This window comes from Marmota marmota, unplaced genomic scaffold, assembly GCF_001458135.2.
Source record: "Marmota marmota marmota unplaced genomic scaffold, marMar, whole genome shotgun sequence".
In the NCBI taxonomy this organism is placed as follows: domain Eukaryota; kingdom Metazoa; phylum Chordata; class Mammalia; order Rodentia; family Sciuridae; genus Marmota; species Marmota marmota.
Window position 1 is genome coordinate 5,535,668 of NW_026000242.1, and position 12,939 is coordinate 5,548,606.

The window sequence follows — 12,939 nt, forward strand, 5'->3', positions numbered from 1 at the left end:
GGGAGAGAGAACACACACTCCTCAACTCCGGCCCGGCGGGGGAGGGGCGCGGGCGCAGCGCGAGACCGCGGGCGGGGCAAGAAATCAAAGAGAAGAAAGAAGAGGGCAGAAAGGGAAAGTGAGCAGGGTGGAGGTAGAGGGAGACAGGCCAGAAGCAAAGGTATAAAACAGGGCTCAGTGGCGCAGGGGACAGTGTAAGACAGGCACAGGTGTAGGGCAGGGTGGAAATTTTGGTCTCTTGGAGTTCCTTGAACTAGGAATGTCTGGGTAGGTATTAACGTAAGGCCTTCTGTTGCCTCTCCAAACCAGTCAAGGTCAAAGTTGATTCTACCTGGTGAAGCAGAGCCTCAAGCTTCACGCGCTGCCCAGAGACCAAAATTTAACCCAGGGAGAAAGAGGAGTGATGAGTTAAATCCAGGGGCTGGGGAGGATGTTAGAGCTACAGCAATGCAGCAAGGGGACCCCAGCCCAACACCCTGGCTGCCCTGCAGAGCTGGGTGGGGTGCCAGCTCTGCAGGCTGAATTTCAGCAGGGATGAGGGTTACAATTAGTTCGGCCGTTGCCATGGTAATAGGAGCCCCAGGAGTGAGTACAGAGAGGAGGTGGATGGCTCTGTCTGGGCGAGATGACACTCTGAGGGCGGCAAGGGGGACGAGGGGAGGAGTTGGTGAGTCACCCCTCTAAAGGACAGGCAAAGGAGAAACTGTGATTACTGATACCAAAGCCAAAGTGGGGCCATGGGCTGAGGGCTGTAAAGGGAAAACAAATGAACCTTTTCCACCACCACCATCACTACCACCATCACCAACAGCACCTTCACTGCCACAACCTCAAACAGCTGGGCCCAGAGAGAAGGCAAAGCCCAGGCCTCCAAGCAATCTCAAGTCAATGAGAAGTGAGGACAGGCAGGTTCCTCATGAAATGTTGAGCTTCATCCCTGAGAGTAAGCCCCTACACTGCACTCCACCACTCACCCCGCCTCTTCCCTCCACACCACCCACCCGCCTACCCATCTCCAAAAGAAGGCCCTGATCAGAAGCTCCTGGGGTCCAGGCACTTCCACATTCTTGGACCCTGCCTTTAAAATAAAGGCAGGGTCTAGATGGCCTCTAGGGGAGTGGGGGAAAGATGGGAGAGGCTACCCCTTCTTCTGATTGGGGTATGTGGATTTGGGAAAACTAGGTGGGGAGCCACTGAGTTGACACAGAGGTCCTGTCCAATCCCTCCAAGGCCATGCCCACAACTGGACCTCCTTACCCCTCATCTCCAGAGGGCAGGTGGTTGAAGGAGTACAGCCTGCCTCCCCCTGCTCTGCAGGAAGCTGCTAACTGTCCAGTGGGAGGGGCTGTTCAGGCTGAGCAGTTCTTGAGCCAACCATCCCCCCCACCACCACCACCTTTAATAGCCCTTCTGCCAATACCCCATAGAGAAAAGTTTAGCTGCTGTGCCCTCCTGCGACTTCCTTTCTGATCAAAATCGTAAGATCCCACATCAAGAAAAGAAGGAGACAATATTAGAAGGGAGAGGTCAGGGCACGAGGCACCTGTGGAGTTAGTGCACAAGCAGGCGTGGCTCAGCCCTGCCTGGGTGGCCTGGCAGTTAGGGGCATGCGGAGAGCCCAGGACAGTGATTAGACAGGGTGTTAGTGCAGGCCTGGTTGACAAGCATGGAGTTAATTTGGCACAGAATTTGGGAGTGTGGTTTTGGGGGCCAGAGCCAAAGCTCAAAAAAAAAAGAATTTTTAAGACTTTCAAAATTGAGGGCAAGAGGAAGATACTCTCAAAAAATCCAAAGGGAAAATTTAATTCTTGGAAAAATACTGTCAAATCCAGAAATAGATGACCCTCTCCACTTCAGAGCTTTTGGCACGTTGTTGGGCATCTTGGACATGCTGGAATGGCCCCTGTGGGATGGAGCGGCCCCTGCAGGCTGGCACGAAATCTGAAAGGGGCAGGGGCAGGAGCTGGGACCATCTGAGATGGGAGGGTGCGGATTCTGAAGACTTGGGAAGCAGAGGCCTGTGGACCATCTCCCAAAGACCACAACCTAAGCATCTGAGGCATGCTGGAGGAAAGTGTCCTCCAGATGGCGGGACCCAAACTTGAATCACCTCCCAGCACAAGTCCCTCCAGCTGTACTCACTGCCCAAGAAGGGGCCCTGGCACTTCCTAAAAGGGCCATGAAGGGCCCAGAATGGCAGGAACCCAGGCACCCAGAGGTAGCACAGAGACCCAGACAGAGAAGACCACAAACACCAGCCCAGCCCCAGGCAGCATCCTTCAAGCTGGTACCTTCCAGAGAGGACTAGGCCCCTGGCCCTCAAGGACCACAGAAACCACCTGGTATGCAGGGTGGATCATAAGGTGAGGGGTTCAGGGCCCCAGGGAAGGCATTTCTCCTTCTCTCCTGGGTCACTGGTTCCTAGCACCAAGCTGGACCAGGTGTGGATTACCTTGTCTCTCTCCTTCTGGATGCCAGTCTCCAAGGCCACCAGCTTCTCCTGTAGTTGGTCCACTGCCTTTTGCTCCTTCTGCAGCAGTGTCCGCTCTGCTTCCCTCTCCCCCTGCAGCAGCGCCCTCTCCATTTCGGCCTGGAGGTAGATACCAAGATCCCTATTAAAACAGTGAACTCGGGCCCCTATTAGGGGCCTGTACCCTACCAGCCAGCTCACCTCTCTGGCCGCTTCTTGTAGCTGCTGCTCTAGCTCCTTCACGTGGACCTTGAGCTGCTCCACACGCCCCAACACCTGAGCCCGCTCCTCTTCTAGGGCTAGCAGCTCTCCTTGGAGCTTGGTGCTAGGTGCATCTTCATGCTGGAGGGGAGGGCAGCAATCAGCCAAGGATGCCCAGTGCCTTCCAAGATAACAGATTAAGAGACCAAACCACATATTCTTCAGGGCACTTAGAAAGAGTGGTTGAACTGAGACAGGAGGCTACCCGCCTGCCTGCCAGGGAAGCCATAAAAGCTCAGCCTCAGGGAATAAAGATTTACCAGAGTGCCAGGCCTGGGTGGGGCCCCAAGGAAAGGCAGGTGAAAAGCCTATTAATAACTCGGGAAAGTCAACACCACCTCTATTCTTTTCCTCGCCTCCTCATTTCTACACCTCTGATCTCTGGTCTCTTCCCAAACAATGCTTTCATTACTTCCCTCCCACTGGGTCCTGGTATTCACCACACCAGCCTCCCTCTAGTACCCTGGCCCTGCCCCTCATCCAGTCCAGTCCCTCAGCCCACCCCACCTCCTGCTGGGTGCTCTCTGTGCTACTGCACTCCTCCTTGAGATTTTCTTCATCTGAGCGCTCCACGCTCTCCCACAGGCGTTGGGCAGCACTTCCAGGCTCCTCGCTACTCCGTCCAGAGGCCACAATGGCCCCGGCAAAGCCTCGTGAGGGCCTCCGACCTGCCAGTGCCAAAGCTGCAGTGGCCTCCCCAATGCTGGGCAGCTCCCCGGCCTCTGGTCCCCCATCAGCCCGGCTGTACTCAGCACACAGGTTCAGGATGGTCTCCAAGCGCTGGCGCTCCTGGGAAGGGTAGACAGAACAGGGCATGAGGGACAGGCCGAGCCCTGCGGGGAGGGAGAGCTGGAACACTAAATGCATGGGGTCCAGCGTCAAGTCAGGAGAGCACCAGCCCCAAGAACTGTGGGAGACCAAGGCAAGGTGAGTGCCCCAGAAGTGGACATAAGGAACCAGCCTGTGTGCCACCTGTCCATGTGGCCGGCCCCTCCTATCTTCCTGTTTCCTCTCCCTTCTCATTCTGTCCCAGGATGGGGCTTCCACGTGGTCACAAGGACACACCTGAACACACACAGAGACATATGGGTAGTCAGACTGAAGACCACAATGAGATACATGTCAACTCAGGTGCTCACGCTGACACAGGTACACACAGATCTTACGCACAAGGGCACAATGACACACGGATATGCACACAGGCAGGTGCAGATGCAACGTGTGCACTAGCCCTACTTTAACAGGTAGATACACACACAGACACCAGCCCTGACATGCACAAATACATACTCACACAGATAAACACAGTCCACATACAGCTGGGTGGGCACCAGCAGACAGACAGGCTGGGAAGCAGACCCAGGGGCCCACAGGACCTGACACTCAGCCCAGACACACATGAAAAAGAGGTATAGCTGAGACCCAGTACTCCCTGTCCCCATCCCAGCTCCAAGCCACCCTCAGATTCCTTACCAGCAGGGAGGGCTGCTGCTAGCTGTTGAATGTGCAGACCCAGATACAAGTGCTCTGTGGCCCTGACACTTACAGCCTTCCCTACACACATCAAGAAGCAGTCACCTCTCAGAAGATGGAGATGTGAGGACAAATAGTGCAACCATGCTCCTGATCAGCGTCCCAGTCTCCATTCACAATACTCCAGCTCTGACTCCTGGTCCTGAGCCTCCCATGGCCCTCTGGGGTCTGTTAACCTCTTCAAAGGTTTCTGACTACATACAGTTCAGCCATGACTCCTCACCCCTCAACACTTACCCGGTTTTCCTCCTGCTGCTTGCCCCGTTCCATGGCAAAAAATGCAGGAACAGAATCCCAGCACCCAGAAGGCTGGGCCCATGCCCTGCCCCCGCCCTAGGACCCAGATAAGCAGCCTGGTTGGGGTGGGAGGGGCAGGGCGGGCAGCCTCCAAGACTTAAAGTGGCAGGTGGGGCAGGTCAGGGCTGGTGGTAAGGTGTGCCTGTGTGACGGGATGGGGGTGGGGAGGCTCAGTGGAAGAGTTGAGGCACTCTGCCTGTGTCTGGGGCCAAGCTCACTGCCCTTCGAAGGAAGAGATCCCAGGGTGGCCAAGCACTGTGGTGTAGGCCAAGGCCAAACAGTGACTGAAGATGTAGCAATGGGAAAGACCGGGAGCCCACTTCCCACCCAGCAGAAGCACACTGTCGCATACCCTCACCCCAAACTGTCCAGCTTCTTCCCGAAGGGTCTCCAGTTCCAGTTCCTCTCCTTAAACCAATCCCACAGTTCCTGGGCCCTCAGGAACCCCATGCTTCCACTCTCAAGGGAAAGTGAGCAGAATCCATTTTCCTGTATGTGGGCTCAAGTATGTATACATTGGCCAGAGCCTCTGGAGCTCCTTGCACTATCTGGAGAATCCCCGGCCCCAACCCAGCTCAGATGCCAACTCCAGCACAGCTGCCCAGAGCCACACCCAGCCCTGCATGCACCCACATGCACACATGCAGATGCGTAGGTCACAATCACACATGCCAGCCAGGGGCTGCCCACCCTGTTCTTTCCCTATTCCCTGCTACCATACTCCCAGTTATCCTGCTGGGGCTGAGATGAGCAGCTGCCTTCCATTTGTAGAGGTCAAAAAGAAGCAAGAAAGAAGAACCAGGAGCTATTCTAAAGAACAAGCCTCAATGCCGGAAGAGTTGGGGAACTCTGCCTGTGTCTGGGGCCAAGCTCACTGCCCCTCAAAGGAAGAGATCCCAGGGTGGCCAAGCACTGTGGTGTATGCCTATAATCGCAGAAGCTCAGAGGATGAGGCAAGAGATCACAAGTTCAAAGTCAGCCTCAGCAATTTAGCGACTTAATGAGATCCTGTCTCAAAATACAACAAATAAAGGGCTGGGGATGTGGCTCAGTGGTTAAGCACCTCTGGGTTCAATCCCCAGTACCAAAAAAAGAACAAGCCTCAAGCTGGACATTGTGGTGCACACCTGTAATCTCAGCTATTGGGGAGGCTGAGATGGGGGATCACAAGTTCAAGGTCAGCCTGGTTAACTTAACAAGACCCTCTCTCAAAACAAAATAAATAAATAAATAAAAAGGGATGGGGCAGGCAGTAGTGGAGTGTCCAAGAGTTCAATCCCCAGTACCAAAACGGGGGAAAAAAGCCCCAGACAGAGATGGAAAGACAGCAGATTTGGGTTCCAATTCCAACTTTGCCAAAACTTGATGTATTACTTCAGAAAATCCAATTCCCTCTCTGGGCCTCAGCCTTTTCATCCCCACAACCTGCTTCTCAAACTGAGAGATACAAGGCCTCACCATAACTAAAACTAAAAAATAAATATTAAAAAAAAAAAGTGGTATGCTTTCCTAGAGATTCATTGTACTCGAGTAAATAATTAAAACTTAGTTTATACATTAAAACAAATGCTCTGTTGTAGAATATATGCAAAATTAGCAAGAATTTAAAATAAAGCCTTAGAGGTTTCAAAGTTACTCTTCAGGGCACCAGAACTATGAGATACTAGTCATTAAGGTGTATCCTGAAGTTGGGGATGCATAAGCCCAGGCCCTATCCAAGGGCCCCCTTGCTCTGCCAGCTGGCCTGCCCACGCCCTGGCAGAGACCCTGCCTTGGATGGTGGCAGTCTCCCTGGCATCTGCTCACCAGCCTCTCCATCTCCTGCTCCCGGAGCCGCTCTTGGCGCTGCCGCCGGTGGTACTCCAGGAGGTCATCTTCATTGTCACTGATCTCTGTGATGCTATTTTTCCTTTCCCTAATGACAGGTACCCGCAAGTCCCCACTGGAGAGCTTCCTCTGGGCATGAGGGCTCTGGCGTGGTGAAGCCCCAGTAAGAGAACCCAGACTATAGGCTGGGCTCAGCCTGCCACTGAAGCTGCCCTTGCGAGGTGCCAAGGACTCCCCCAGGGTAGGTGAGGGACTCCGTGTTCTGCGGCCTCGTGTCCCCAAAGTCAGGGAGAAGTCCTCCGGTGAAGCTCCATGGGCTGCCCACCGCCGGGGCCGTGGACTGTCTGCTACCTCCCTGGTGAGCTTGGGATCTGGGGTGGTCCGAGCAGGCAGTGGGGAGAGAGCTCGTCGGGACAGAGACGGGCTCAAGGGAGGGAGTTCTCGCATACTGTCCAGGCCCCGCCGACCCAGGCGGGGACTCTCAGGAGGCTGCAGGGTGCGGGTGGCTGACCCATCTGAAAATGTTCGGCCCACCAGTTGGCGAGAGGGACTCGTTGTCAATACCCTCTCCGTGCCGGGAGGGTCACGGAAAGGGCTTGGAGGGCGGTCCTGGAGTGTGCTAATCTTGTTGCGAGGAGCAGGAACTGGAGACTGGAACTTGGGGCTGCCAGGAATGCTGGTGGGTTGGCTGCGGGCACCGGCAGCTGGGTATTCACTCAGGCTGATAGCTACCACAGGCAGCTGCCCTCCCAGTCGGGGGCTCTCAGTGGCTTTGCGGGCTTCTGCCAAGACCGTGGCTGAAGGGCTATCAGTCAATAGCCCCCGGAGGCCAGGGCTGGGAGGCCTCTCATGACCTCCTTTTCTACCCAGCCGGGGACTCTCAGAGGAGCGGGCACCACTTGGGCGGGACTGTGGGGGCTGCAGGGCCAAATGGTAGCTGGATGAGCGAGCAGGCACCAGCGGGGGTACAGAAGACAGTCCTGGCTCCTGTCCACTGGGTGAATGGCTGGCACAGCTCCCACTGCTGGCTGGTGAAGAGAGTGGAGAGAAGGCTGGAGAGGTGTTCTCATAGCTGGAGCCCACAGACATGGCCCCAGGACTGGTTGGAGGGGACAGCAGGTAGCGGCCACCATTAGCCATTGGCGACAATGGGGAGGTTGCAGCAGGCTTCTTGCCAGCAGCTCCAGGTTCCTCTAGCACCAGTGAGTCCATGATTTCCTGCAGGTCCTTCTCAATGGAGCTCACTAAAGAACTGTGGCTGGCACAAGCTGGGGGTCCCCGGGTCGCAAGCTGTGGGGTGTGGTTCCCATTCACCAGACTTTCTGATTCAGCTGAGGGAAAATGCAAAGAGGTCTCAGGCTCTGGCCTTGGGCTTTGGAAGCTACATATGCACAAGAGCAAGGACACCACCCCACCTCTTCCTAGCACAGATCTGAAGAAGCCAGGATATCTGGGTTCTTCACCAGGTGCTGGCACCAGCCAGCTCTGCCACTGCTGTGCTCTGTATCCTTAGCCAAGTTACTTGCCCTCAGTGTCTCCTTTTGTAAAGGAAGAAGATGGGCAGGACCCTCCTGGCTCTAACATTTTATGACATAGGACAAAGTTAACAAAATGCCAGGATACATCTAAGCCTAGTTTTTGCCAACTTGCCCCTGGACTAGACTCCTTCCTGTCTTGGTTTTCTCATCGTCCTTACATCTCTCTTCAGGAAGGGTAAGGGGGCATTCTGCATAGGAGATGGGACCTACTGTGGAGTGGGCCAGAAGTTCCAGGGCCTCCTACTCTAATAGGACATCATTTCCTCCCAACACAGCAGCCAGAGACCCAGAGAAAAAAACAAAGCCTCAGGGCTGGGCAAGGGTTGTGCGCTGGAGCCCTCTGTCCAATCAGAGGCAGGGGAGGGATTCAGTGCTAATGGCTGGTTCCTGGAAGCCCCGCTGGCCAGCCACGAGGTGCAGCTCAATGCCTCCAATTATCCCATTAAGCCACGCCAGCAAGAGCCTGCCTTTGCCTGGCCCCTTGTCAACCAACCAGGGGACTGCAGTCCCTGGAACCATTGCCTCAAACAGCTCTGAGAAGTGGCATAACAAGGCTGGGGTGGAGGCAGGGTAAAATTAACCAGGGAGTGGACTAGGAATCTAGGCTTCTGTGCTCCCAGGGAACTAGAAGAGACTGGGGTTGAGAAAGAGGAGAAGGGAACTCCTATGCAAGACAGAGCATGGGTCCAAAATTCTGGGACTGTGTGCAACACAGTCAGATGGGGTTGTCATGGATAGTGTTGATCCCAATGACCACTCAACTTTCTTCAAGTTCCCAGACTATACATTTAGGTCGCTGATAACTACTCCACCAGATGTCCCAGACACATGTGTCCATCTGCCCCATAGCTACATTGGCACCTATAGCCCTGCAGCCATTGAATGCCACTGCAAAGTCTAGAGGGGCAGACTCACTGCCCCCCACCCCTAGGCAGCTGGCTGAGGAGGCCTGTGTTGGTTCCTAGAACAATCACCAATTCTCCTCTGGGGATCAATAATTCACACACAAACTGCAGCTGCTCCTCTGAGTCATCCTCGAGCATGGCAAGGCCTGAGGGTTGGGTAGGGCCCAAGAACATGATCACCAGCAGGTGGGCCCCACCAGGGCTTACTGGGGGTTCAACCTAATGCTCAGGCCATTCTTGAGGGTGAGGTTCCTGGTGGTATCACAAGAAGGCAGGGTCCCAGACACTGAGTGGCCTCTTCTAGGTCAGTAGGATAAAGACAGGCAGACCCCTCTATCAAGGTACATCAATTCCCAATTTCAGCCAAGCAGCACTGCCTCGGCTCTCTCCCAGTAGCCCCTCTGCCTGGCCTTCTCCAGCAGACTATGGTGGGTGGCAGCGAGACCAGACCCAGTATATTGTCCCACCCTAACACTGTAAGAATGGCTGAAGTGGGCGAGAAGAGGTCAAAGGGGTACCACCAACCCAGCATCTCCCTGCCCCAGGCTAGACACCTACCAGAGCCAGGGTTGTAGGGGGGCCCAGGAGCCCGGCCCCCTGCTGGAATCATGCTCTTCATCCACTTGGCTTCAGCAGGGTGGTTAAAGCGGAGGAAGGTGGACTGACCCAGGCACAACATGCAGCCTGCAGAGAAAGCAAATGCTTGCAAGGGACAAGCAGGGACAACCCGCAGCACTAGTAGGTTCACCCCCAGCTCCAAAAAGCAGTTCCCACCTATACTTACAGTGTTCCCACAATGCACACCTGACCCTGCCTGTCCCTGAGCTGGGCCCGTGTGGGGCTCCACAGCACAGAGCAGAGTAGAAAGAACACTGGCAGGCAAGTCCCCAAACTACATCCTCCTAATTCCTCTTCTCACTACGGCCTGTGAGATCTTTCAGTGAAGTTACTTCACCTCCAACTCTAGTTCTCTCCTCAGAAAAATGGGACCATACCACTGAGCTTACTGGGCTAAAAAGACCATGTGTGAAAAATACCATCAGTGGAGAAAGTTCTTCAGAGAACATGAACACCACATCCTCCTACCCCCAACCTAGATTCATGATACATCCAATCATCTTCTGAATAGAAGGGTTAGTCTGTTTTTTACTGTTTTTCCAGTACTAGGGATTGAACCCAGGGTGCCTTACCACTAAGCTACATCCCCACATCTCCAGCAGTTTGGTTTTCTTTTCTTTTCTTTTTTTTTTCTTTTTTGCAGTGCTGGGTATTGAACCCAGGCTTTCATGCATGCTAGGCAAGAACTCGATCCCTGAGCCACATCCCCAGCCCTCCAGCCCTTTTATTTTTAATTTCAAGAAAGAGTCTCACTAAATTGCCCAGGCTGGCCTTGATCCTTCTGCCTCAGCCTCCCAAATCACTGGGATTACAGGTATGCGTCACCATGCCCAGCTAGAAGGGTTAGTTTAAAAGGCAGCAACTACCAGAGTCACAAATAAAACTCTGATATAGTGGACAAGGGAAAAGCCATGGTTTGGTCAGATTCCTTCTTGCTGTGTGGCCTCAGGAGAACTGGCACCCTCTCTGAGAATCTAAGGAGTAACCTCCACCCTGTTTCTTTTTTCTTTCTTTTCAGCACTGGGATTAAACCCAGGGATGCTTTACACTGAGTCACATCCTCAGCCCCTTTTTTATTTTTTATTTTGAGACAGGGTCTCACTAAGTTGCTTAGGGCCTTACTAAGTTGCTGAGGATAGTCTTGAACTTGTGATCCTCCTTCCTCAGCCTCCTGAGTCACTGGGATTACAGAGGTGCCCCACTGTGCCTGGCCACCCTGTTTCTTGCTTTTTTTTTTTTTTTAACCCTGTTTCTTTTTGACATGGTATCCTCTGGCTATTCCTCTAGTCTCACCTGGAATCCAGTCCGACCCAGACCACTGGGCTCAGTAAAGCCCATTCCCAGGCGGTAGACACAAGCCTAGTCCTGCCCAGGAAGTGTGAGTGCATAGAAGGGGGAGGTTATTATGTGGGAGCCAGAAAATGTAGCCAGGGGCTCAGGAGTGTGCACAGTGGCAGGTGTCCCCTCAGGCACCTAAGCCTGGCTGGCAGAATTCCACCTCCTTGCCATACCAGGTGCTAAAGGACTCCTACAGAAGATGCTATGCTAGGAGAGGCCAGAGCCCCTGCTCTCTACCACCCACCATTCCATTTGTCCACACCCCTGGTCTCAGCCTCCTGTCTACCCAATCCAATGCCACTTGGCACCCCAAACTTCATGCCAGTCTGAGCTAAGACTGGCAGGGAAGTCTACATTCCTGGACGCTGAGACAGTGCAGCTCAGGGAGGCAGCAAGGGCAAAGGGCATCCCAGGCCACGTGGGTACTTTGGCAGGCCCCCTACTGAGAAGCTCAGGAGTCCATTCTTAAGACCCCTGGCATTGCCATGGGGCAGAGGACTAGCAGGATAAGAAGCCCATATCAGACAAAGCCACTCACTCCCTTGGCACACCCAAAGGCCCGCCCAGGGTGATGGGTGGTTAGGAAAGGGGATTGCCTTCTCTGCCAAGTCACCAATCAGAGAAGCTGATCCAGAGTAATCACAACTGAAATAAATGCCAGTCAACCACACCGTCCACCTAATTACAACCACAGCTGTTTCAGGAACGGCCCTGCCTGGCCCCTCTCCTTCCTTTCAGCCATTTAATAAACTAATTAATGATGAGTTTGCAGGGTCTAGACAGACCCACTCAACTCGAGGTTGATGGAGGGAGAGGGATAGAGGTTAGGAAGAGCCTGAACACACAGTCCAAACTGGGAAGGAGGGGGTGTCTGGGTGGATCCCATCCCAGCAGTGCCAGGCCCACCCAAGAAGGCTGTGGGTATCTATGGACCCTCTTACCCTAGCCCCTATAGGACTGGAGGCACCTGCCCCTCCCCCTACCCCACGCGGGGGTGTGGCCTCGCTCCCTCTGGGCTATAAATAGTGATGCCAGGCAGCAGAGCTAGAGCTGTATTAATAGAGCGGGCAGGAGGGCAGCAGGACTGAGAGCAGCCCAGCTCCTGCCCAAATTAACTTTCTATTTGCACTCAGGGGCCTCAGGCATAGCCCCAACTCTGGCACTATCGCCCCCAGGGGCCTGGCCAGTGGGTATCTGGGAAGAAGTGGCCTCTCTGTCCACTCCTGCTCCACACCCACAAGGCTAGCCCTGTCTAGAAGCCCAGGAACCCAACCAAAGTCATGGTCCCTGACCCCCATGCACAGAGCACCTAAGGTCCAGCTGCTTCAGGTAGGTAGAGAATCTGCACATCTGGAGGGAAAACACTGGGCAAAGGAGAGGGTGGATCCTGCCTCGGAGAGATGCACAGGGGAAACACCACACACCGACACACTCATAGGAACACACACAGAATCATAGGCAGCCATGCTCACTCGCACACACAGAGCCACACTCACTGCCCTGCTGGTCACACATAGAATGGACTGGCCAAAGGGAGGGTGGACGAAGGGAGAATAGGAACAAGAGCCTTGGTTTTTCCCATCAGAGACCCCTCTCGGCCATGACAAGGCTCCCCTCATCCTAACCGTGATCCCTCGACCCCTTGGGAGGCCGATCCCAGGAGGGGACTGCCCAGCGCTAGGAGAGATGAGGTCTGCACAGCTGAGAAGTGGCCCCAAGCCCAGAACCCCACTCAGAAATGTTCAGGGACTCACAACCTTGGAGTCTCACAGCCTCAAGCTCCCAGAGGTCGAGCACCCCATCCCCCTCCTCCTTGCACCCACCCTCCCAGGACGCCCCAGCCGCCAGGGGCTGTGGCTGACCGGGCTGAGCACTCACCGCTGGACCCGGACCTGCGGACGTTGGCCCCGGCCAGCGCGGGCCCTGCAGGTCCCCGGCCCGCCCGGGGCCTTTGAGGGGGCGGGCCGACCTCCCGCGCCGCCGGCTCCAGGCTCCGAGCGAGCAGCCAGGCAGCGAGCAGCCGCCAATGCCCAGGGAGGGGCGGGCCGGCCACCAGCGGCGGGGGAAGGGAGCCAGGGAGGGAGGGACAAAGGCGAGGAGGAGGGGAAGAGGAAGTGATGGAGGAGACGAGTGTGGAGCTGGATGGAGAGGC

General features: G+C 55.0%; 1 protein-coding gene and 1 long non-coding RNA gene across 19 annotated transcripts in view; one reads left to right on the top strand and one right to left on the bottom strand.

Annotated features, from left to right (window-relative positions):
• The window catches only part of Phldb1 (pleckstrin homology like domain family B member 1), a 47,265-nt gene that overhangs the window by 21,762 nt on the left and 12,564 nt on the right, over positions 1-12,939 (bottom strand). For 13 of the 18 annotated variants that reach the window (XM_048795951.1, XM_048795953.1, XM_048795949.1 and 10 more), the window contains exons 5-10: positions 9,390-9,515; positions 6,368-7,719; positions 3,704-3,796; positions 3,239-3,520; positions 2,672-2,812; positions 2,453-2,590 (exon numbers count right to left, since the gene is read on the bottom strand). In XM_048795951.1, the coding sequence (XP_048651908.1) occupies positions 2,453-2,590; positions 2,672-2,812; positions 3,239-3,520; positions 3,704-3,796; positions 6,368-7,719; positions 9,390-9,515 (2,132 nt within the window). The remainder of the gene's footprint in view (positions 1-2,452; positions 2,591-2,671; positions 2,813-3,238; positions 3,521-3,703; positions 3,797-6,367; positions 7,720-9,389; positions 9,516-12,939) is intronic. The other 5 variants (XM_048795952.1, XM_048795957.1, XM_048795963.1 and 2 more) reach the window with 1 other exon arrangement.
• The window catches only part of LOC125613967, a 24,402-nt gene that overhangs the window by 175 nt on the left and 11,288 nt on the right, over positions 1-12,939 (top strand). The gene's annotated exons all lie outside the window — the stretch shown is intronic.